Here is a 23,350-nt window from a genome sequence, read left to right as displayed (position 1 = left end):
TGAACATGAATTTTCAGCCCAAGCACTGACTCTAGTCTCTCCCTCCACCTGTTTTTTGTTTTGTTTTCCTACTCCCCTAGAAAGCCAAATTCAACTGGGACCCGGAGACCGTGGGGATGATCCACGGTTCTTTCTTTTGGGGCTACATCATCACCCAGATTCCGGGCGGCTACATCGCTTCTCGGCTGGCCGCCAACAGGTAAAGCATCGGGCCCGGCGGGGGCTCGGGGAGGTGGGACTTATACCCTCCGAGGGGCAGCGGAGGCCGCGGGCAGGGGCGACGGCCCCGCGGGGTTGGGGAACTCCTGGGCGAGGTCTCCTAGTACCCTGGAACCCACTCGCGGGGCTCGAACACTGTGCCTCGTTCCAGAATAAGGCGCCCCAAAGGATTTGGGTTTTCCACGGCGGGCGCACTTTGTCGCCGCCGCCTCCCTGCCCTGGCGTAACCTGCTTCTCGAGAAATGGTCGACGTGCCTCCGTGGCTGCTAGGAGCTGAGGCCAGGCGGGGAGCCGGGGAGCAGAGACGGCGCCGCCGAGCGCACAAAGGGATGGGGGGCGTCACTGCGCTCTGGTGTGCACGTCCTTCGGGTGCCCCTGCTCCGTGTGATGCTGACCTCCCCGTAGAGCGCAAAAAACAGCCCGCCCAGATGGTGCTCTGGGTCTGCAGGATTTGTTTCTATGGAGCCAGGCGGGATTTCAGGCGCCCCGGGTGCGACTCCACCTGTTAATGAGCTCTGCTGAGTAGGGGCGGGGGTGGGGAAGGCGCTCAGCTGCTGCCAGAGGCCTCCAGCCTGGCCGCGGTGGTGGCTGCAGCCGAGGTCCTAGCGCCAGCCCTCAGCAGTGCCCCCAGCGCCACCTGCAGAGGCACCCCGAAATACGAGGCGAAAGGACTGATGGGATGGGGGTGTCAAGGAGCACAGCCTGGCACGCCGACTGTGAGAGACAGCTTCATTTGCTTCATTGTGTGTATTTTGATAAATAAAACTAAATGCTTCTTGAACCTAAGTGTTAAGCTGAGAAAGAAAAGATGCACTCCGCCCTTTCAGTTATTGCTACATAGAGACCCCAAATAAAGACTTTGGGCCTTCTTTCAGACCCTGTACCTATGACTTCACCCCTCTCGCTCCCCGCAAAAGGTCAAGTTTTCCTGGGAAGTAATCTAGAACTGGGCATCTCTCTAGTCTTGATCTCCTCTTTGCTTTCCTAAACTGGTCTCTCCCTATCCCTCAGTGAAATCTCCAAGGCCCCTTCCCTGGCTTTTGTCACCTACAATCCATTCACCAGAGGTGTTTTCCTGCGCAAGATTTCTCAGTCATCTCCAAGGCCTAGGGAGAGATTCTTGGAAATTTATTTTAGGCTTAATGCCCCTAGGGTGAGGATTTTTGGACTGGCCTTCAAAATGTCGAGAGGAGAGTGCAATAGATTAGGAATAGTGCCTTTTGAATATCATCTTTACCTTGACATGATTATGGTTAATACTCAGACCCAACAGGAGAAAAAAATATTCTTTTTAAAAATGAATCAGTTTAAACTGAAAATTATTAACTGTGTAGAGAACCCAATTTTATGGATGGGATAAATTTTAAAAATTGATATAAGGCAGAAAAATGTAAAGGAATATTACTGGTAATGAACATGTTAGAGTTTTGACTTTTATATCCAAAATGCAGTGTCTCGAATCTCTTTTTTTCCTAAAAATATTTTCTAAAGCAAAACAAACTTCCCAGAAAGATACTCCAAACATACATATGTAAAATATTTTCACTTCATTGGGAAAACATCCAACAAGTCACCAAAAAAGAAAAAAGGAAACTCAATAAAATGTGAAATAAAAATATAATGGCTATGCCTTTAAGTTTTTTTTCAGAGTCAAAACCTTCAGCTTGCCAAATGTTAAAATGCTAACATTTTCCTGCCAGGAAAAAACACCAGGGATGCTCCAGCGTTCCCTCTTTCTAACACTGGGAGGTCAGTAAACAGGTTTTCTTAGTTAAAAAAAAAAAAAAATCAAGTTCATTGCTAGCATTTGTGTCATGTTTAGTAAAGAAAAGACTGATGTTGACTCAGGTTCTAATTTGTTTGGTAGATTTTCCTCAAGGGAAAAATTTTCTGAATTTTAGAATTATTATTTGAATCCAAAATCACCTTACCTTTAAGTGGATATTTAGGGAAGAGAAACAATATTTTCATACACAATGCTTTGTATTCTCCAAGGCTGAGAAAATAAAGTCAAAATTTATTGTAAAATCTTGTGAACAGATAGAAGAGTATAGATTCACTTCCTTATCACATTTTAAGATTTTTACATACTTGCTTTATTTTGAAAATAATATTACAAAACATACAGTGAGAAATATACAGCCTCCTGTGAAAACAGGTTTAAAATGTATAACATTCCCTTTTCTGATTATAAAAGTATTACATATCAAATAAAAATATATTAAAAACAGGATAATAAAAAATCATAAATAACGTAATCACCCAGAAACACCTTTATTGACAAGTTGGTGAATGTCCAATTAGTCCTATACATGCTACATAGAATTTTATCTTGGAAGACTTTTTTAACACAAAATTTTAAAGATTTTTAGAATTTGCTTGAAAGATGTATATTTCCTTTTTCAAAAACAGTAAAAACAACACAGCAAGACCAGTTTTCCACCTACAGGCATTGTATACCCATTCTCCCTTCCCTATAGATCATTTAATAATAGAACAAGATTTCCCTTGGGTGAGATACTGGGGACAGAGTCCTTTCCCTCTAGGTGTAAAAGAAGCTCATTTTGGAAAGTGTTTGCCATCAGCATTGTGGGTGGAACTAGAGCAGAGGAACTGAAGTGTGTGGAGACAGTTCCTCTAGAGAGAAGGGCTTCTGGTTACACTTCCTGGCAGATTTCTCAATGAAAAACAAATGATAATTTGGCTTCTCCATTTCATGGATTAAGCAAAAGCAGCCCTACTCTTGGTCAGAATACAGATTCTTGGTCCTTTTTCTTGTCCTATTCTAAGTATGCTTGCTGTCCTGCTCAATGAGAAGAGAAGGTGGGAGAGTAGTGGCGAAAGGAAACTGGGTCTCAGGGAGACCTCTTGCATCATTTTTTTCTTTTGCCTTTCCTTAAAGGGCTAATGCACATCCTGGGCCGGAGAATTTAGTCAAATCCATGGAGGGCTTTAGAGTGGGGAATCAAAGGAAGATTCCTCACAAAATCTGTAATGTTTAAGATAAGAACATTTAATACAGTGATAAGAAGGTATTGGAGGCAAATTAATTTTGTCTTTAAACAATAAAGAGCATAGGGCTTACAGTAACTCAAAAATTTATGAACGTGAAATTGCTAAAAAAACTATCTTTATCTTGCATTTAGAGAGTGATGAGGAACATGGTCAAGTATTTAGTGGGAGAAACAACACAATATTTACAAAGGCATAACCAAAGAGGTTCAGATTTACCAAAGGAAGTTTGGTCAACACTATATTTTTAATGGATGATATTGTATTCACAAAGACTATTCTTGCCTCTGTCTAGGTGGCAATATTATTTAAGCCCTATTTAAAAAATTTCCCTGTTCTGCTCCTGTCCTCCTGACTTCCCAACTCTGCTTTAATTATTTATGTAACACTATTGCCAGCTATCATACCGCTATTTTTCTTTCTGATCTATAACTAAGAAATAACTGCCTTCCTACAATAAAATGTAAGCTCCATGAGTGCAAGCAGTTTTGTCCTTGTTATTTACACTGCTCTATCCAAAGAGACCCTGACCCATAATAGATACTTGTGGAATAAATGAAATAAACATCATAACAATGTGTTTTGCACCTTTTACAAAAGGCAATATTACATAGTGGTTAAGATACAGGATCTAAAGCCAAATGGCATGGGTTCAGACTTCCGAATGTATTACTTAATAACTGAATGACTTAAAACATTATTTAACATCTCTGAGCCTCAGTTTGCATTTCTGTAAAAGGGAGCTAATCAAACTATCTACCTGATATGAGTATCATGACAGCTAATTAAGAGAATATGTGTAAAGTTCTTAGATATGCCTGGCACTCAATAATTGTTGGCTGTTATCATTTATTTTCAATCACATCTTAATTCAGAAAAAATTGAAAGAAAAAACCTCTTGTGATCACTCGATATCACTTGTGTTTAAATTTGCTGTAAGTATTAGTAATGCAAAAAGATTATTTCTATTGCGATAAAAATACCTCTTTTCACATGTCAGATTTCTGCCTTTAAAATTATTTTCCCATACACACTTCACAATTAAAATTATTGTTCACTGAAAATGTCATAAGTCTCATTTGAAGGCTTGTAAAGGGCTGTCTTAAAAAATTACTTATAGCCAAGAGTGTAGAGAGTGCTAGTATTTCAGTGCACGCAATCTTTGAATTCTGGCCAGGCATTACAAATGTGCTTAGAGAAATCCATTTAAGTTTGAGGTTAGTCTTCTCTGATGAAAATTAAAGATTATTTCCCCCACCCCTATCCTTTATTCAAAGAGGGTTCAGTTCCAAGTGCAACATTTTACCTTTTCAGGTATTTCTTGAGTTTCTAACTTGACTTTTGTTAAAGAGAAAACAGTTCTTTATTCAGATAAGAGACTGAGGATCACATGTATGTGTAGCATATAGTGAACTCCCTATAACAGAAAGAACCCATATTAGACCTGGACAGGGCTCATCTAATCCAATCCTCTCACTTTATCCACCAGGAAAGGAAATAGAGAATCAGGGAGGCAGTGACTGGCTCAAAGTCACAAAGAGATTGTGACTAAAACTCAGGTGTCCAGTAATACATGACCACAGGCTCTCTCTACGTTGAAATTTATCATCCCTGCCTCATATTATGTGCTTTATCGCAAAGTTCACTTTCAGTAGCAAGCTGAAATGAGTGCTCTGCTCTCTGAATGAGTGCCTGCAATCTATCATGTCCCAAATCCAGGACAGAAATCCACGAATTAGAGAGAGAAGGCTTTAGCAGGCCCAAGGGATTCTTAGATTTTTGTGGCAGGAGAAACATACTGTATTTTTGTGTGTGTACTGGCTCCCAAATGATTTGGCCATAACATGAGTGCTTCTGTTCTTTCCCCTGCAAAAGGCAAAATCCAAACTTGATAAATACTTAGACAAATAGTGTGATTTTTCTGGAGGAAAAAACGTGGTATTTGGAACTTTTTCTCCTGATGCAGCCCTTTGGGAGTCTGAGCTTCTAGAAGATTGCAGAGGTTTGAGCGTGACTGGGATAGTTTAAAACTTTTGTCTGCAAGAAAGAAGAGGTTCTTCCTTGCAATTTTGATTGATACAGCTCAGTTTGTACTACTGATGTAAAAAAGAGAAGATTTATACTTAAAAATGAACAAATTTTAATACATGGATTATAGAACTGTTTACTAATGTGCATTTGCATTTATGTAAGTGGAATTTTATATACTTTAGGTAAATATATGGCTTGCCTGATTATGAAAATGTGAGAATGATCTTTAGGAAGATGAACAAAGATATTTTAAACACGTCTTCATATTTTAAGTCCAGAAAGAAATAATTTTACTGGTGTTATTCTGTCATTTTTCTTTCACAGAAATAAAATAATGAAGATGGGCTTTATATATAGTAATAAGCATTGGAAATAGATTCTTAAGTCTCATCACCAAACACTGTCTCCCTCTCCCTCTCTCCCTCTCTCCCTCTCTCCCTCTCTCCCTCTCTCCCTCTCTCCCTCTCTCCCTCTCTCCCTCTCTCCCTCTCTCTCCTATCATCTTTTTTCCTCTACACTTACTTATCCATTGTAACGTGGATTGCAAGCAGGGGTTTCTTAACACTTCCAGTGAGAAATATTTGCAAATTCCTTTTGGTGAGAAAATAATTCCGATTATTTTCATAAAGCCTGCTGCAAGAGACCACCATCCTGCTATGATGGAATTGGTTTATAGTCCTCCAGTCTTTCAGGGCCAGAGGTGACTATCTCTATTTCACTCATCTAGCTGCCTATCAAACATCTAGCCATCTTCCCATTGTGGGCTCTATAGGTTAGGTATCTGGGGCAATGCAGAAGAGGCCTTCTTTTCTTCTGACAAAAGAAAATACCCTTTCCAGGAGATGAATAGATGTATCTGGGAGGAGGGGTCCCTAAGGGCTTGCACGTGGTTTGCTGACACACGCTTCTCTCTCCTTCCATTCTCCTCTCCTCCCACCCTTACTAGGTCTGCCTTCCCCTGTGGCTGCCACAGCCTACTACTGCAGTGCAGAAGCAGCCTCTGGGGGGAGGGACGTGATTTTGAGGGAGGAGAGAGTCAGGTGGGCAGCTGGTAGAATGATTCTCCCGCTGCCATATGCCACTGTTGGGGCTGTCTAATTTCTCTGTCATGAGTGATGAAGTCATTTTTACAACATAATGAGGTACCAAGGGACCCAGAGGGCTGGCTTGTGCTTGTGTATTCCTTTTTTAATTTGGGAATGGGGGCATCAGATGTGACAAAGGGAGGCACTGGAGTCCTGATTTGATTAGATTAAATCCATTAAACAGCCTGAATCAGTCTATTCCTGCAGACCCTCTAGAAAAGGATTAGTGCCACACCTGGGGTGAGGAACACTAGATCCCTGTTAAGTGACAAGCCCCTACGCAAATGGAAACTGATTGATTGATTCCGGGAAAATAGATATCATCTGTAGAAATGACAAGTCACCAGTGTTCCTGTCACATCTTCCGGGCAAATCCTTGTCGGGTGGGCTTGATATGTGAGGTTGTTTGTGGCTATGGGTCATAGAAAGAGAAGATGACTGGGAATTTCACAGCTAACTCACTCTGGGTCACAATGAATGTTAATCATCAGGCAGGGCGTGATGCCGGTTCTCAGCAACTGCATTTGCTTTTCCAAACATTTCTGTATCAAGGATACTATATGCCTCTCAATTCTGGCAATCCGTTTGGTAATATAGAACCTCCTCTCCCTCTCTCTATCTTCTCTCTCTCTCTCCGTCTCTCTATCTTCTCTCTCTCTCTCTCTCTCTCTCTCTCTCTCTCACACACACACACACACACACACACACACACACACACACTTCTTTTCCCTTTTTTGTCTTACAGTGTGAAATGATTATATTATCTTACATATAATCACTTTAAGAATACTGGAGTGTACGTATGTGTGTGTGTGTGTGTATATAACAAGCAGAAAAGAAACAAGTAAAATGAGGTTTTAACTTGAAAATAAGCAAATTGAATTCATCTTAGTATGTCATTTGCTGCAAGAGAAATCATGAGGAAAACAACAATTTTAAGTAGCTTTCAAGTGGTTTATCGTTTTGAAAATCAATCTTAATAAGCAAATGGCTCTTATTTCATTTCACAGAAATTGTAACGATGTTCTTTGAGACATTTAGAGAACCCATCAGTTTCTAATCCTGTTCTTCAGGCACAGAAAAGTTAAGATTTTTCATATTTAGTTTGCACATTTCTTTGCTTTTCTTTCTCAACCCAGTTACTTACTTATGTTTGCACCAGGAGTGGGTTTTCAAGGTAGCACTTTAGCTGCCAATTATAAGGAGAAGGGCTTTAAACAGAATAAAATATCATTTTAGTTGAGATTCATCTTATTACTTGGAACTTCAAGTTCAGCAATATTTATCTAATTACTAATTAGATAGTTTGACTATTTGTTCAGCAAAAGCAATATATTAGTTTCATTTATTGCTAAAAAATTCGTGTAATTTGCTAGAATTTTCACTGATGGTTTATTTTTATATATGGTATTAACATAAATATAAGTACACTGATATAAATATACTGCCTGATATTACATATACTGATATAAATACTGCCTGATATTATAGATAACCTAGATTTACTAGCCAGAAAATCAAAAATTTATTTAAAAATGGAAAAATATTTATTTGGGGGAATTTATTTCTAAAAAAGTTTTTTAATATAAAATATAATATTTCTTTATTTTTCTTCACATTATTCACCTTTATTTGGAAGAAGCAGTGATCAGACCTTATGTGAGTTTCTTAACTGAAATGGATTATAAAGCAAAAAACAAAAAAAATGGAAAACCCAGGCTATAAATCAGAAATTGGATTAATTTTACAAATGTGTAATTGGTTAATTATACTGAATAGAGTCTTAAATGTCTATTCTATAATCACCAATTCATTAAAACATTCTCAGATAAACTACATTATTATTTGATATGTTTTAAAGTTTAACATTTAACCTATGGCGAGGCATTGAAAAATGCACCTGAAAAAATCCACAGTGGAATTTCAAAAGACACAAAGATTGTAAAAATGAATCTGAAAAACAGCACAAATTTTCTCTTTGAGCCTCCTGACGTCAAGCAGTAGCATGACTGTTTAATTTATATGATGGAGTAGAGGACAGCCTTCTCCTAATCCATAGTTAAAAAGAGTCCAGAAATCTAGCTTTTAGATTAAAATGGGGAAAAATAGAAAGCCAGCTCCATTGCATGGAAACACAGAAGAGACACTCTAATTATGTGAAATGGAAAGGGGTGAGTGAATATCAGAAGAGCTTTTCAATCAATGTGAAGTAGATCATTGAGGTATAAAATTTCTACCTCACCCTAAACAGTACATTTGTATTGGGGGTGGGAAGAGAGAGGATATGAAATATAAATTGTCTTCATAATTGCCTTAGTTTTCCATTTCAGGAGGCAGATGCAATTAGAATTAAATAGAATAATAAATATATGTATCACTAAACTTTTTATACATATCATCATTCTTCCTTATAGCAACTCTATAAGGCAGACATTATTATACTTGTTTTACTGATGAGAGAACTGAACAGAGAATAGCAGAGTTATTTTCCCAAAGATCACTATCTGGTAAGAGGAAGATCTGGCATATGAACCCCAGTATGTCTGATTTCAAATGATGTGCTTCTTTACTAAATATATTTTTCCTATTGGATAGATTTGTGTGTATGTTCTTTAAAAAAATCTATTTTATAGTCTCTTTTAAAAAATTACTATATTACTTAGTGCTGGGCTAGGTCCATAGGAAAGAGCAGCACAGCTGTGGAATAATTTAAAATATCTATTTATTTGCATGGTTTTGATTTTTAGACAAGTCTTTTGATAAACTTGAAAAACAGGTAATGCTGGGTAATATTTTCAGGGCAATATTGCTGTGAAATGTAATTGTGTGTCAGAGACTGGTGCTAGGGAAAATAAAACTCACATGAATATTAAATGTTTCTTAGTATGTAATCTATTTCCTTCTGTTGAGTTATCAAAAATATATTCAATGCTTATATTTGATTTTGTAACATCAAGCCAAACAAAAATCATGACTATCAAGCATAATACAACATACACAACTATGTTAAATATTGATAAATGGAGAGATTCTTTAAGAGAACAATATATCACCTCTGAAGCATTACCACCTAGTTTAATTTTGAAAGCAGAGCTTCAAAGACAGTGGTTTCAAAAGCTAATGAGGATGTTGTGCTGAACAGAAAGTGTAATGGCAGTTGGTTTCAGGAGATTCCACAATGTTGTCTGGAAGACTTAAGGATGAGGCCAGACTGGGTCATGTACTTGAACTCAGCAACTATTTCAAGTGAGGATTTATCCACAGGAGTACTCTAAATTCTATAGTCCATAGCTACCATCCTATAGTTATTCTATGAGAGTAACTCAGCTTCCTAGATTGTTAGGATACCCAGAACAGCAGTTTGTCCCCATTAAAAACTCGAGAACAAATAAATGGTCAATTGATTTTAAGGTTATTGGGATAAAGAAAGCTCAAAGAAAAAAATACCTGTTATCACCTACGTATATCTCAGGAAGGGAAGATTTCATTTCCCTCGATTTAAAATCTTTATAAAAAAGTAACTGGTGATCATTTCTTAAGAGCATGCCACAAGCAAAGTATTCTGCTACCATCAAGGAGTTTGAAGAAATGAAAGACCTAGACTGTGCCCTCCAAGAGACACAGATAACGTGGGGGATGGAGGAACACATGATATCTTGGGTTAAGTCTTATAAAAATGATCTACAGTGCTTTAGGAATATCTGAGAGAGGCAATTAGCTGGAAAAGAAAGGCATGCGTGCGTGTATGGTGGGTAGGTATTGGGGGCAAGTCTGTGGGGATTCCAAGACAAGTAAAATTGATCTGAAGAAGGCTGTCAATTTTTGTTTGTTTGTTTCCTGTCAGGTATTTTAGATGGACTGTTGAGGCACAGATGGAGAGGCTGACGCATTTTAATCAATTCTATATGCCCTCAGAATGGGAGCTAGAATTCATGCACTTTAAGCTTCTAGAATTTCAGGATAATACAGAATGACTTTGAATCCATGGTCACAGAAATAGCATTATTAATTAGGGCAAAAACATTCTGGAAGAAAAAGACAGAGAATAAAACTCTGAAAACTCTGTTGAATGTTAGGGAATTTCTATATCATGATAACTGATACTATAAACTACTTACTGTTAACCAGATACTGTCTCCTTTCATAACTGATTTATTTAATCTTCATGATAATCCCTTGAATTATGAAGACATATTATCTCCATTTTACAAATGGAGAAGGTAAGGCTTAGAGAACTCAAGTATTAACAACTTGCACAACAAGGTCAGACATAGTAAGAAATTAGAGTTGGAAATTGAATTCATACAGTGTAACCATAGAACGTGTATTCTTAACTAATGTTATGTCATGCTGTTTATATGTCCCCAAGAAAAATATGGCAGCTGCTCGGTCAATTTGGTTAATGAAGACAATCAAAACCAGGTCAAAGAACTTCACTTTGGGTCTTGATCAAATGATCTAATTATGATTTGTGTTTTATAAGGGACATTGTCCTTTTCAGCAGGTGTTTCCATTCCACCCATGCTGCTCCCCTCTATAATAAAAGTTAAGGCTCTTACTTCAGCTGTGGTGACAAGCTCTGTTCTCTCTGGGCCTGTCCCTTGCCCCAGATCTGTCTCTTCTGTGATGGCTGGGGGAATATCTAGCATAGTACTGCTAAATCAATTATTCTAATATCAGGAAAAGCGACATCAGCCTCACCAGGGAACTTGTTAGAAATGCAGATTCTCAGGCACCGTGCAAACCTAGGGAATCAGAAGCTCTGGCACCCAGCACTCCGTGTTTGAACAAGCTTCCTAAGGTGTTGATCATACGTGAGGAACTCTGGAAATCATAGTGCTGAACTAGGTTATATCCTAAAACTTCTTTTCTGTACTCAGTTTTACTATTTCTTCCACTTCTTTTGTGAAGCTTAGATTTTGTTCATAAAAAGACAACCCTCCTGAAATTGGCCTCTCCATTTAACTACTTACTTCAAAGCCAACTACTAGGTATAAATTAAATAAGTTACAAGCATGTAAGTACAGCACAGAGACTATAGGCATTATTTTATAATAACTTTGTATGGAGTTTAATCTATAAAAATATTGAATCACTATGTTGTACACCTGAAACTAGTATAATGTTGTAAGTCAACTATACTAAATAAATAAACAAACAAACAAACCATAGGAAGGATAGAGTAGAATTCTGCTCTCACTCACCACTGCTTTGACAATCCATCTTTCAATAATGTTTTGGTCTTTCAGAGTTTTTGTTATTTTATCTGTTGCTGCTGGCACTATTAGTGCTAGTATGAGTTCTGCCCCTATTAAAGTGCAATAGAGCTTAGTGGTTAAATACCTAGGATCTACAATCAGACTGAGTCATTACAAATCATAGTTCCCCACTTAATGTCTATGTGACCTTAGCAACGTATTTAACTCACTGGGACTTGGTTATTTTATCTATGAAATAAGAATAGTAGTGGTGGCCCTCTAATATAGTTGTTAGATTAAAATGAGAATTTAGAATAGTGTCTGGCACACACTAGCATAACACCATTGGCTATGATTATTTCTACTTGACTGACTCCATTTATGGATTTATTTTTATGTGCCAGGCACCAGACTAAGCCTTTTAGGTATATTATTTCATTTAGCCTCACAGCAATCCTATGAAATATAATAGATTAATATAATCATTGAACAACTAATACCTCTTAAATGATTAGGATATGCCAGACATTCTTCTGGGTGCTTAATTTGTAATAACTCATAGGTTCTGTAAATATCCATGTTTTGTAGATGAGGAATGAAGCATAGATAGTAAAATAAACTGTTGAAGATCACTCAACTAATAAGTAACAGAAATGGGCTTTGAATCCCAGATGTCTGGCCTAGTAACCATGCTCTAGACCATTACACAGCACTGCCCTTTTTATAGACAAGGAATCAGAAGCCTAGAGAGATTAAGTAACTTTCCAGTCACATAGTTATTAAGCAATAAAGCTAAAGTTTTACAAAAATTTCTGTACAATATTTATGTCATCTTCTTTTTCTTTACCAACTTTATTGACCTTGGCCCCTTTACTCCCCTGCAAGCCTTCATCTTACTTGAACTTACACGCATGCTGGTCACCTTCTGTCTCCCTGACTTCATAGTTTCCTCTCTTCTCAATTTCAGTAAGCTTCATACTTACTTGACTTTAGGGGCATAATTGATTTCCCTCTATGATCACCCTAAACTCCATCATCTCCAAGATGTCATGGATTTATGGTCTCTTCTCTTGCCTTCCTTATCCTATCTACATTTCATCAAACCCTCTTCACAACTTCCCTTTTCATCACCTCACTCCTGACGTTCTTACTTCTACTCACGTGTACTACTGTGTCCAGCCATTTCCAATACTGCCCGAGTTTTTGGTATGTAATTTAATCTCTTCTATGTTTCAAAACTTTGCTGATCCATTTCCTCTTTGGAATTTCTTCATTCATTTTTAGATTAATCTTCCAAAGCCCAACTTTAAAGTTTCCTCCTGATGGACTTGTTTCCTCGTCACCCCAGCTGGAATGGACTTTTCTCTCCTTTGCTTTCCATTTGTACTCTTGTTTTGGCCTTTGGCATATGTTGTCTCTTGGCCACTTGTCTTTCTCTTTTTTTTCTATTACACCAAGGACATCCTTGCCTTTTTCTAGCTGCCTAGTTGCATCATGTAGATGAAAGAGCGCACATTTACAGATTTCCATATCTGACAGTTCTGGATTCAAATATCAGCTCTATTGCTTGCTTTTTTCTTACACAGTCTGTCTCTATTCTCTGATTTATAAAATGAAAAGAAAGTGTAACTCAGAGAGTTGTTGTGAGGATTAAGTGAATTAATGTAGGTGGAGAAAGTATAGTAAGTGCTCTGTAAATTGTAGCTCCCTTCTCCTCCACACAGTACCTTAAATATAGTCTCACAGAGGTTTGCAGTGTGAATGCATAAATGAGTGTTGAATGAAGTGGCTGCTTCAGTTTGGGCTGTAAGTAGTACATCAAGAAAAAGTATAAAGTCTCCCCATATTGGCCAAGAATTTTGATAACCATAATTTTAATAATTTGGCTGTTGATTTGGATATCATTTTCATGAAATTAGAAAAGAAGACTAGGTTCTGAAAATTTCGATGGATTGTATTCTTAAATAGTTAGAAAAAAGTCAATCCATTTATTTATTTATTTATTTATTTATTTATTTATTTATTTATTTATTTATTTATTTATTTATTTATGGCTGTGTTGGGTCTTCGTTTCTGTGCGAGGGCTTTCTCTAGTTGCGGTGAGCAGGGACCACTCTTCATCGCGGTGCGCGGGCCTCTCACTATCGCGGCCTCTTTTATTGTGGAGCACGGGCTCCAGACGCGCAGGCTCAGTAGTTGTGACTCATGGGCCTAGTTGCTCCACGGCATGTGGGATCTTCCCAGACCAGGGCTCGAACCCGTATTCCCTGCATTGGCAGGCAGATTCTCAACCACTGTGCCACCAGGGAAGCCCAGTCAATCCATTTTTATGATGCAATGGCCACTAATAATGAAAATGGATTGTTAAACAGATTAAGAAAGTTAAAAGTAGGAAGCATTTAGAAATGTCACAGATTATATAATTGGAAACTATATTCAGGGTAAGAGTGGAAAATAAACATCTAAAGTGATCTATTGACATTTTATCTCAGGAATAGTAGTGTGATTTCAGGTAGCTTTGTGAAGATGATTATTTAAATTTATGGTTAGAATACTGAACCACATTACTAACTACATATTATGTGCATAATTAGGTATAAATCCCAGTGGCAAAACCCACTGACTTTGGAATCAGACTAGATTTGAAACAAGGCTCCTCTACCTAGAGCTGGTTAACAACTTGGGCAAGTGATTTCACTTATCTCAGGTTTAGTTTCTTCATCTATAAGATGGGTGTATTAATAATGCCCATGTCATTAGGTTGTTAGATGGTTGTGGGTTTTATGGCATGTGAAATGTTCGTGTCCTGTCTAGCAAGTTAAATAAGCACTTATTAAATTTAGCTCTGACTATAGTATGAGTTGAGTAACAAATAGTTCATAATTGATTCAGCTCTACTAGCAGGTGATTTTATCCCCCAAGGGATATTTTGCAATTGCTGGAGACATTTTTGGTTGTCACAACTTGGAGGCATGTGCTACCGGCATATAGTGCATAAAGGTCAGGGGTGCTGTTAACATGATACAATGCACAGGACTACATCCCACAGCAAAGAATTAACCATCCTAAAATATCAATGTGTGGAGGTTGAGAAACCTTGAGCTAAAGAATGGATAAAATTCATCTCTCTCTAGTTTATCTAGAGATAGCAGTATTTTAAACTCTTTCAAATAGGGAGAAAGAAACTGATGATTAAAAGCTATATTCATAGAAAATAAACATCATGTATCATTCTTTCAAAATAAGTACAGTATTAGAAAAGACACATGTTAGATAAACCTGGATTTTAAAAAGTACAGTGTTTTTTTTGTTGTTTTTATTTTTTTTGTAAAACTTAGCATGCAAAATTAGCACCTGGACTACTTATTAGAACAGATTTCCAGGCTTCACTCCTAGCACATTCTGGTTTGGAAAGTCTGGAGTGAGAAATCTGCATTTTTTAATAGCACTCCAGGGAATTCTAATGCAGCTGGTTCATAGCTGACAGTTTGAAGGAATTCTTCCAAAGGGCTGAATGGGGTGGATGCATAACTCATATAGACAATTTTGAAAATCCTTTAGCACCATGTAGCTCTGGTTCTCTTTATCCTTGATGTCTTAAGCAGCCCCAGTCTCATTATTATCAAGCATAATAAGCAAAATGGGATGGATCTACAGAAAGATACTCTCAACACTGGTTTTTCAGTATCAAGACAGCCTACCCATATGCCCAGAACTCCTGTGTCATCTGCACTTTCTGCCTTCATCCTCTCTGTTGTACATGTTCAACATTCAAACTCCCAGAACAGGGGGAAAATATGTTTTCCTCATTGGGCTTTGGGATCAGGTACCATTTACCACTATGTCCAGGAAACTTGCTACATACATTTCCTTCTATCTAGTTCCTCTCAGCCCTAAAGGAAACCTCCAAAGTGTTCTGGGGTTTGCACACAAGAACATGCGTATTTCAGTCTTAAAAGAGGTGAAAATTCCTTTAACTTGAAAGTAATCAAGCATGAAAATACATTTTAAATCAATTTAAATAACAATTTTGGATTTTTATTTTATAAAGACAGGTTATGGGATTTTTGCATTTATTTTCTAAAAAATAAATCCATATTTGGCAGAAGTTTAATATCACTGCATGTGTGGCATTTTAATGAGAATAATCATTTCTAGGAATAGAAAGTTTCTATTTTGTGCTCAACATTTAGGAAATAAGTTATTCTTTGACTCAAACTCAAAGATACCTATTTAACAAACAGCACAGAGGAAGAATGGAACAGAATATTCACCTCCTGAGTGACTAGTTACCTCTGAAGAGAAGCCATTGAGGACAGGTACATATTAGGCTACATCAAGTAAATAAATGTATTTGGCCCAGTCTATGATTCATAGAAAAAGAGCTGATCCACTTCAGCCCTTCATAAAGCCATTTCTCAAATTTCAGGAGCAAATTAATAATGATCAAGACCCCTTTCAGAAACTCATGTCTTTAACAGTTACATTTCAATGGGCCCTTGGAAAAATGAGAGCTTCTATGAGGCAACCAATCTTGACTGAATCCAAGGCTCAAAGTTTGACTTGAAAAAACTTGCACAGAACACACAGCTTAGCTCATTAGATATAATGTGTCCCCAAATTTCTTTGCCAGAAAATATTTCTAAATTTGCCCAGTTAAGGGGATGTTTTTCTTGCTTGGTATTAGCATTATGGAAGATTTTTCGGTTGATGATGGAATGGAATTTTTACTTGCAGATGGATAAAAGTGTTAGCAATTTTGAATTGTTGTTTATATGTATGCAAGGGCAGGTGTGCCTCAGACAGAATCCCACCACCTACCCATCTACACAAAAAGACAGACAAACCTGAGATAGATATATTAAGTGATCATGATTTCTATTATAAACATGTCCTGAGGGAGCTGATCATGAGATTTGTTTCATAAAATTTTATGAATGGAATCATATTTACCATACTTCATGGTATCACATGAGTTACAATTCCATTTAGGCATTTATTATTTCTTCAACAACTCTTCAGTGAGTATCTACTATGTATCAGGCACTGTGCTATGCATTAGAGATACAAAAGTGTATCTAAAAAACAAGCTCTTGCCCTTAAGCACCTTACATTGTAGACTGATATATAGACCAAAAACATATACAATGATTAATTATCTATTTGCAATTTGTAATTAGGTCTGTGAAGAAAGTGAAAAAATTAAGTATAACCAGATTTATTGGGTCCTTCTTTTATTTCTTGTGCTTCAAATGATATAGCAATGCAAGGTAGTCCAAGTATCTATTTGCAGTGGCTAGCCAATCAAGTTCAGAACATTCTTATTCTTTTAGAATAAAACAGTCTACCTTAAAATTGCTTGCAATTAACCTTGATCTGAGAAATGTAGATCTATTAATTCCTTTTATTTTTCAGGGTTTTTGGAGCTGCCATACTTCTTACCTCTACCCTGAATATGCTAATCCCATCAGCAGCCAGAGTGCATTATGGGTGTGTCATCTTTGTTAGGATACTGCAGGGACTTGTTGAGGTATGCAACTACAGGATGACATCATTTTAAGGTTGGCATGCTAGTAAGAATCAGAAGATTATCTTTGTTTTGATCTACAAATAAATATATTTTATTAGGTTGTGTCTACAGAGTGCTAAAAAAATTGGAAAATTAGAAATCAGATGTCTTTAAATGATGACAAACTACAACTGTGACAGCTTACCCCACTTCTCTAGAATTTAGTGGTGTTAAAGAAATGTCTAGTGACTATTTGACTTAAAAAAAAAACAACAGGCACTTTTGTTAATGTGCTGTGATAAAAATTTTGAGTCCATCCTCTGCTGGTGATAACCTTGAATTAATACCTTTGGAGAGTTTTATAACAAGTCCCTGTTGGCTTTAAATCACGATCTGAGTTTTCACTAAAACATTTCATTGAATGTATACTTTTGGCGTCTAACTCTAATGATTAACTTTTGCTCCATCAGCCTGTAGCCTTTGAAAGAACATCATTTAAAAACTTGAGAATGGCGTACCTGTTGCCCCTTCTCTTTCCATGAAGTATGGTGGGAGTAGACAAGCCAGATAAAGTGTTAAGGCACTGAAAACAATTTCCTGTCTCTCCATAAAGAAAGAAGAAATGATAGGATCAAGATAACAGAAAAAGAATATTTTTAAGGTTTTAAGTTCTAGACACTAATTTCAGGAAGTATGACCTTCAAGGATCTAAGCATCACCATCCTCTGTAGGGATTCCTTATAGTTAGGAATAACTGAGTTTAACGCCTCACAAAAATGTGTCTCAAATTACTCAAACTGTTCAGAATTGCAGATGAACTGAGTAATAGAGGATCTTTTCTTTGGCCTTAATCAGAAGAAACTTGAGGTAGCAGGAAGTCTTGAAGTGTGGGAAGAATTTGAACAGTTGACTAAAAAAGAGGCCATGTCTTACCTGGTCTGGGATGAAAGTTTTTAAAATGGAATTTCATGGAATGAGCAAAGAAAGGCCCATGAGTGGCAGCTTTCCCTAAGACCTTGCGCCCATTCTAAGGAAACAGCATTGCATCAGAGAAGTGAATGTACTTATTTTCCAATGATCCTTCATCCTAAATGGTGATGGATATCTTCTCCCATCATAGGGCGTCACCTACCCAGCATGTCATGGGATATGGAGCAAATGGGCCCCTCCTCTAGAGAGGAGTAGACTGGCAACCACCTCCTTTTGTGGTGAGTATTATGTGCAGATATAGTTATGGCCGGCAAAAGCTTAGGAACAACTTTGATAAGAGTTGGAAGTTGGTAAAGCTCACCTGTAAAACCATTTGTGGTGTGTCTGTATGTATACGCGAGGAAAGGTTTTTGACCCACCATTTCAATTTCTGTAATTATTATTGGTCTCCTCAAATCCTCTATTCCTTCTTACATTTTGTATTTTATAGTAGTTTGTTCATTTCATCTGGTTTTCAAATATATTCATGAATAATTTTTATTATAATCTTTTAAATGTTTTTTTAAATTATAGTATTGTATTGTTTTTATATATCTGACTTGGGTATGTAGGTAATATTCACTTGTGTAGTCTTGTACTCTTAAGGCTAAGTACATAGACATATATATGTGTTTGGATGTGCATGGGTGTGAGTGCACACACACCCAAGTGTGCAAGGGTGTGTTTGTGTGATCCAACCAAGAAACATGAAATGAAGTCAAGAATTTTATTGATTTCACTTACCTTCTTCGTATTTTCTTTTCTACTTTAGGTTCCTATGCTGGAGCTGTGATTGCAATGCCTTTAGCTGGCATTCTTGTACAGTATACTGGCTGGTCTTCAGTATTCTATGTCTATGGTATGTTGCATTTCTATACAATAGAGTTAAAAGAAATGTGCATAAACTAAAACAGTAAGATAGATCAATGACTATACTGTGTTTGCTAATTATTATTTTTTTCATTAAGATTCCTTTCCTTTTATTCTGAGAAGATCAAGGAAAATGTTTTATCTCTGTGATTTTCTCTACACTGTTATTTTTTGTTTTTCAAAGCAACCACATTGCTGATGGAAACTTTGTAATGTATGGTATGTGTTGTCCTTGATTATGAAATAATTAAATTAGCTCTTGATTCAAAGCTGATTAGGAGGAAGAAGCTGGGCAGCACCCACTTCTCTTTCTCGGCTACTGCTTTTTTGGTCATTTCCCTAATCCTGCTTCCTCAAGACTCAATAGGGGTAGAAAGCTGAAAGGTGATATTAGCGCTAATGCAAAAATTCAGTTTTGTGATAAACTATTAGCAGTCAGCTGCAGCAGCAGCACATTTTAGTCCATATTTCCCCAGAATTAAAGAAGATTAAGTGGAAAAAAAATGACACGAAACCCAAAGTCCAAACTCCCTTTCTGTTCACTTTCTAACCAGAACCTGGAAGCTTACTACTTGAAAGTATCCCTGTAGTCTCTCTCTAAGAGATTCTTTTTTAATAAAAAGGAAAGAAGAAATATAAGATCTGGATTCCAACTGATGTTGTCACTGATTAATACCATTTTTGAACATGGGCAGGAGAATCTGAAAGATTAATGAAGTCATGGTGAGCAGAACAGGACCTGGCTGCTTCCAAATTTGCTATGATCCATTCTAATTTTGAAATGTTCTCATTAAAGCAAGTTCTTGTATTTGCAGAATGTTGTTAAATGTACTTTATGGTAGGGTCTCTTATCCTGGTTCAAAAGCCATGGTTGGTTCCCACTAGCTATCTATTTTACATTTGGTAGTGTATATGTGTCAGTGCTACTCTCTCACTTCGGGAAGCAACTGCATAGCACAGGGACATCAGCTCGGTGCTTTGTGACCACCTGGAGGGGTGGGATAGGGAGGGTGGGAGGGAGACTCAAGAGGGAGGGGGTATGGGGATGTATGTATACATATAGCTGATTCACTTTGTTATACAGCAGAAACGAACACAACATTGTAAAGCAATTATACTCCAATAAAGATGTTAAAAAAAAAAAAGCCGTGGTTGGGTTTTGGATTCATGAGTGCCCTAAATGGTAAGCCATACATGTACTTGTACATATTTTTGTGTTCTAGGGAGATCTTTTTATCAGATTTTAATCCATACCTTTTGTTTGATTTTTTTAAAAGCCCATAATTCAAAGAGGTTTAAAGCACTTACTTATAGGGTATATATTACAAGTTGGTATTGCCATCCATTAAATTATCTGATTTGTGCCTTAGTCCATTACTTAATTGAAGATGTGATGTGACTTTAGAATAAGAATATTAATTTCCACAGAGGACTCATGACAACCAACCTCATTATTTCAAGTTATATCTCAATATTTATCATTGAATGCTACAAAGTTTAAATATCAATCTGAAAATGTCATATAATTGTACTTGTTTACTTGCTGTGTGTAACAAAAATTTGGTCTTTGAGCCACACATTCAATATTCATATTTTAAAAATTAATGAGATAAGACCCATATGGCAGCTTAAGTTAAAAAAATATAATGCATATATAGCAATTAGTAGAGTGTCTGGCATTTTAGATGTATTCAGTTAGTGGAAATGATAATTATTACTAAATTACAAGAGTTCTCATTTATTGAGTGCTTATTTTGTGCCATCCTCTGTGCTAGTTGTTTTATGTATTACCTCCTTTAACTTCTGTTTGCAACAATCTTATAAAAAAAAGGAATTATTTCATAGCGGAGATTTTCAGGGATTTAGTTACTGATTAGAAGATGGAGCTAATGAGTGACACAGCCAGGATTCTCATCTGGGAAGAGCTATACTCCATAACTGCTACACTATACCAAATTTTCATACACCATCTGATTCCAAATAGTGTTTGCTGCCATGTTCAGTAATTAAAAGGGCACAGCACATCAGAAGTTATGGTATTCAGGAACACTTGGAGATTGAACAGTCAAAAAAAAACCCAAAACAGTATTATAGAGGTCAGGGGCATTTATTTTGTTACCCAGGGGGGAAATAGAACAGCATGAGGCAGAAATGAAATGGCCAGTTGCTGGGAAACCAGAATAAATTATGTGAAAGTTTTCTATTATTAATGCTTCAGATTTATATTGCACAATAAGGGTATATCTTAATGGTGAGCGTGCTATATAAAGGGATGAAAAAGAACTTGCAGTAGTATATTTATTATATTGGAATTCATAACTTTCATCTGCCCAAACAATGATCAATAGGCAATAGTATGTGCTGTGGTATACAGTCACATAAACTGCTGAATGTTATCACATTAATTACAGAAGCCCATTTTTCATGTATAATAGTTATTCAGGCTAAAATATTCTTCTAGATTTTATTTAATAGTCTGTTTACTAGATCTGGAAGTGCTAACAGGAGAGGGAAACAAGCATTTCTTTTCCCTGGAAATGCAGACCACTGGAACGTATTAAAGACAGACAAAAATAAAAGGATTCACTCCTAGAGAAATTTTTTGAGGACAGGAGTTTTGTCTTGTTTATCATATTTCTCTCACTCAGCAGAGTGCCTGGAAGAGTAGCTTCTCAGTAAATCTTTGTTGGTTGTATGAACATGTTCCAAATTACACCATTCAATAATTGTTTATTGTGAATTTCCTGTGTATCCACATTATTTAATAGTGACAAAGAGATAAAACTACAGGACTAATCTTCAGGATGCTTGAAGTCTGGTGGCAAAAGACAAGCAAAGATGGCTAGATTCATTTGGAGAAACATAAGCTTGAATTCGTATTCTATGGAATATCACAAGATTATTGTAGTTTTATTCCAGTAAATGACTGTTAAATGGAAGTATTTATGATGGCTTTTCCTTTTGAACTTTTGCTTTCAGGAAGCTTTGGAATGATCTGGTACATGTTTTGGCTTTTGGTGTCTTATGAGAGTCCTGCAAAGCATCCTACTATTACAGATGAAGAACGTAGGTACATAGAAGAAAGCATTGGAGAGAGTGCAAATCTTTTAGGTGCAATGGAAGTAAGAACTTTATTATGGTGTATATTCCTATTCTTGTTCTCCATCTCACCTCCCTTCAACAAACAAGATTATTTTATGAGTCCCTATTCAACAAAACTAATTTGGTATCAATCATGATTGTTTTCTTTACTCCATGCATATTCCCTGATTTAGAAATTATTGCTACTTCCTCCATCTATGATTTATTTTCTTTTCCTTATCTTTTCTTATGCATCTTCAAATTTCAACTGAATTATAGCTATGACTGTAAACCTCAGCAAGTTTCTAAAAACAGGTCAACATAGCTCAGAATTGAAACAAATTCAACCAATATTTGTTAAATTTAGATTATAGGAAATGTCAAATCACCTAACACAGTCATGAAAAGGGCTAGTTTTGTTCATTGAATATTCTAAATCTAAGTTTTATACATGTGTATTTCTATGTGATTTAGTAAGCATTAGTAAGCATTAGCATGTCAACCATAGGTAGCTAACCTGAAAAGTATTCTTAATGTAATATAACCTTTTTATTGATAAAATGTTACCAAGTTTTTAGGACTACTATATGGAGATCAAGTATTATAAAGATAATGTTGTGAAGCCTTTTTCTGATTATGATTTAGCTTCTTGGGCAGGATTTGCTGATGTAGAGAGAAATGCAGTTGTATATCAATAAGGAAATATTTTAGCACACATATTAATACATCATAAATAGTAATTCATGAATAGCCATCTGATGCTACAAAAAAGAAAAGAAAAGAAAACTGTTAAGCAAAAGTAATGTATTTAGACAGGTTCAGTAATTCAGCACCTAATCAGTAGCTCAATTTCTTTATGCTAAGAGTTGGAAGTTACTCTGGCTGAGGAAGTTACATTGGCTGAGGAACCAATGCCCCTCATGCATTATGCTTCTCCTCTTTCTTTTAAAGGCTTCTCTCCAATTTCAACTCTATTTTATTTCAGCTCTGATTCTCTACTTCATTTATTAGGGAAGGCCTGTCTTTGACATCTCATCCTAGGTAAAAAAAAAGGTCTGTCACCCATTGTTGCTGAGGGTATCTTGGCCTTTAATGAATAAGAAAAATGCCATATTGGATATCATTCAGAAGTCAAACCAGTACTTAAAAAAAAATCTTACATTATAATTGTTCCATTAGCTAAATAGAGTGGCATTAGAACGTGCCCCTCCTGTTTCTTTCTGTAAAGAGATTGGTCATTTCTTTCTAATGGTAGCTACTCAAGAAGCAAGTGGTGATGTGAGGGGTGGTGTGGATGTTGGCAGTAAGCTCTGATGCCCACCAGCTCCAGTTGCTCTGAATGGAATCTAAACATAGACTAATCTATGGTGAGTTCA

The 23,350-nt window shown here is 36.7% G+C and overlaps 1 protein-coding gene across 1 annotated transcript in view; it reads left to right on the top strand.

Moving 5' to 3' along the window:
- SLC17A6 (solute carrier family 17 member 6) overlaps positions 1–23,350 on the top strand; it is a 38,525-nt gene that overhangs the window by 5,388 nt on the left and 9,787 nt on the right. Inside the window, exons 3-7 of the mRNA XM_004263924.3 lie at positions 81–199; positions 16,961–17,075; positions 18,175–18,262; positions 18,796–18,882; positions 21,873–22,015. Coding sequence (XP_004263972.1) covers positions 81–199; positions 16,961–17,075; positions 18,175–18,262; positions 18,796–18,882; positions 21,873–22,015 — 552 coding nt within the window. The remainder of the gene's footprint in view (positions 1–80; positions 200–16,960; positions 17,076–18,174; positions 18,263–18,795; positions 18,883–21,872; positions 22,016–23,350) is intronic.

Source organism: Orcinus orca, chromosome 8 (assembly GCF_937001465.1).
Source record: "Orcinus orca chromosome 8, mOrcOrc1.1, whole genome shotgun sequence".
NCBI lineage: Eukaryota > Metazoa > Chordata > Mammalia > Artiodactyla > Delphinidae > Orcinus > Orcinus orca.
Note: the sequence above shows the minus strand (reverse complement) of the source record. Positions and strands in the feature narration are given on the sequence as shown.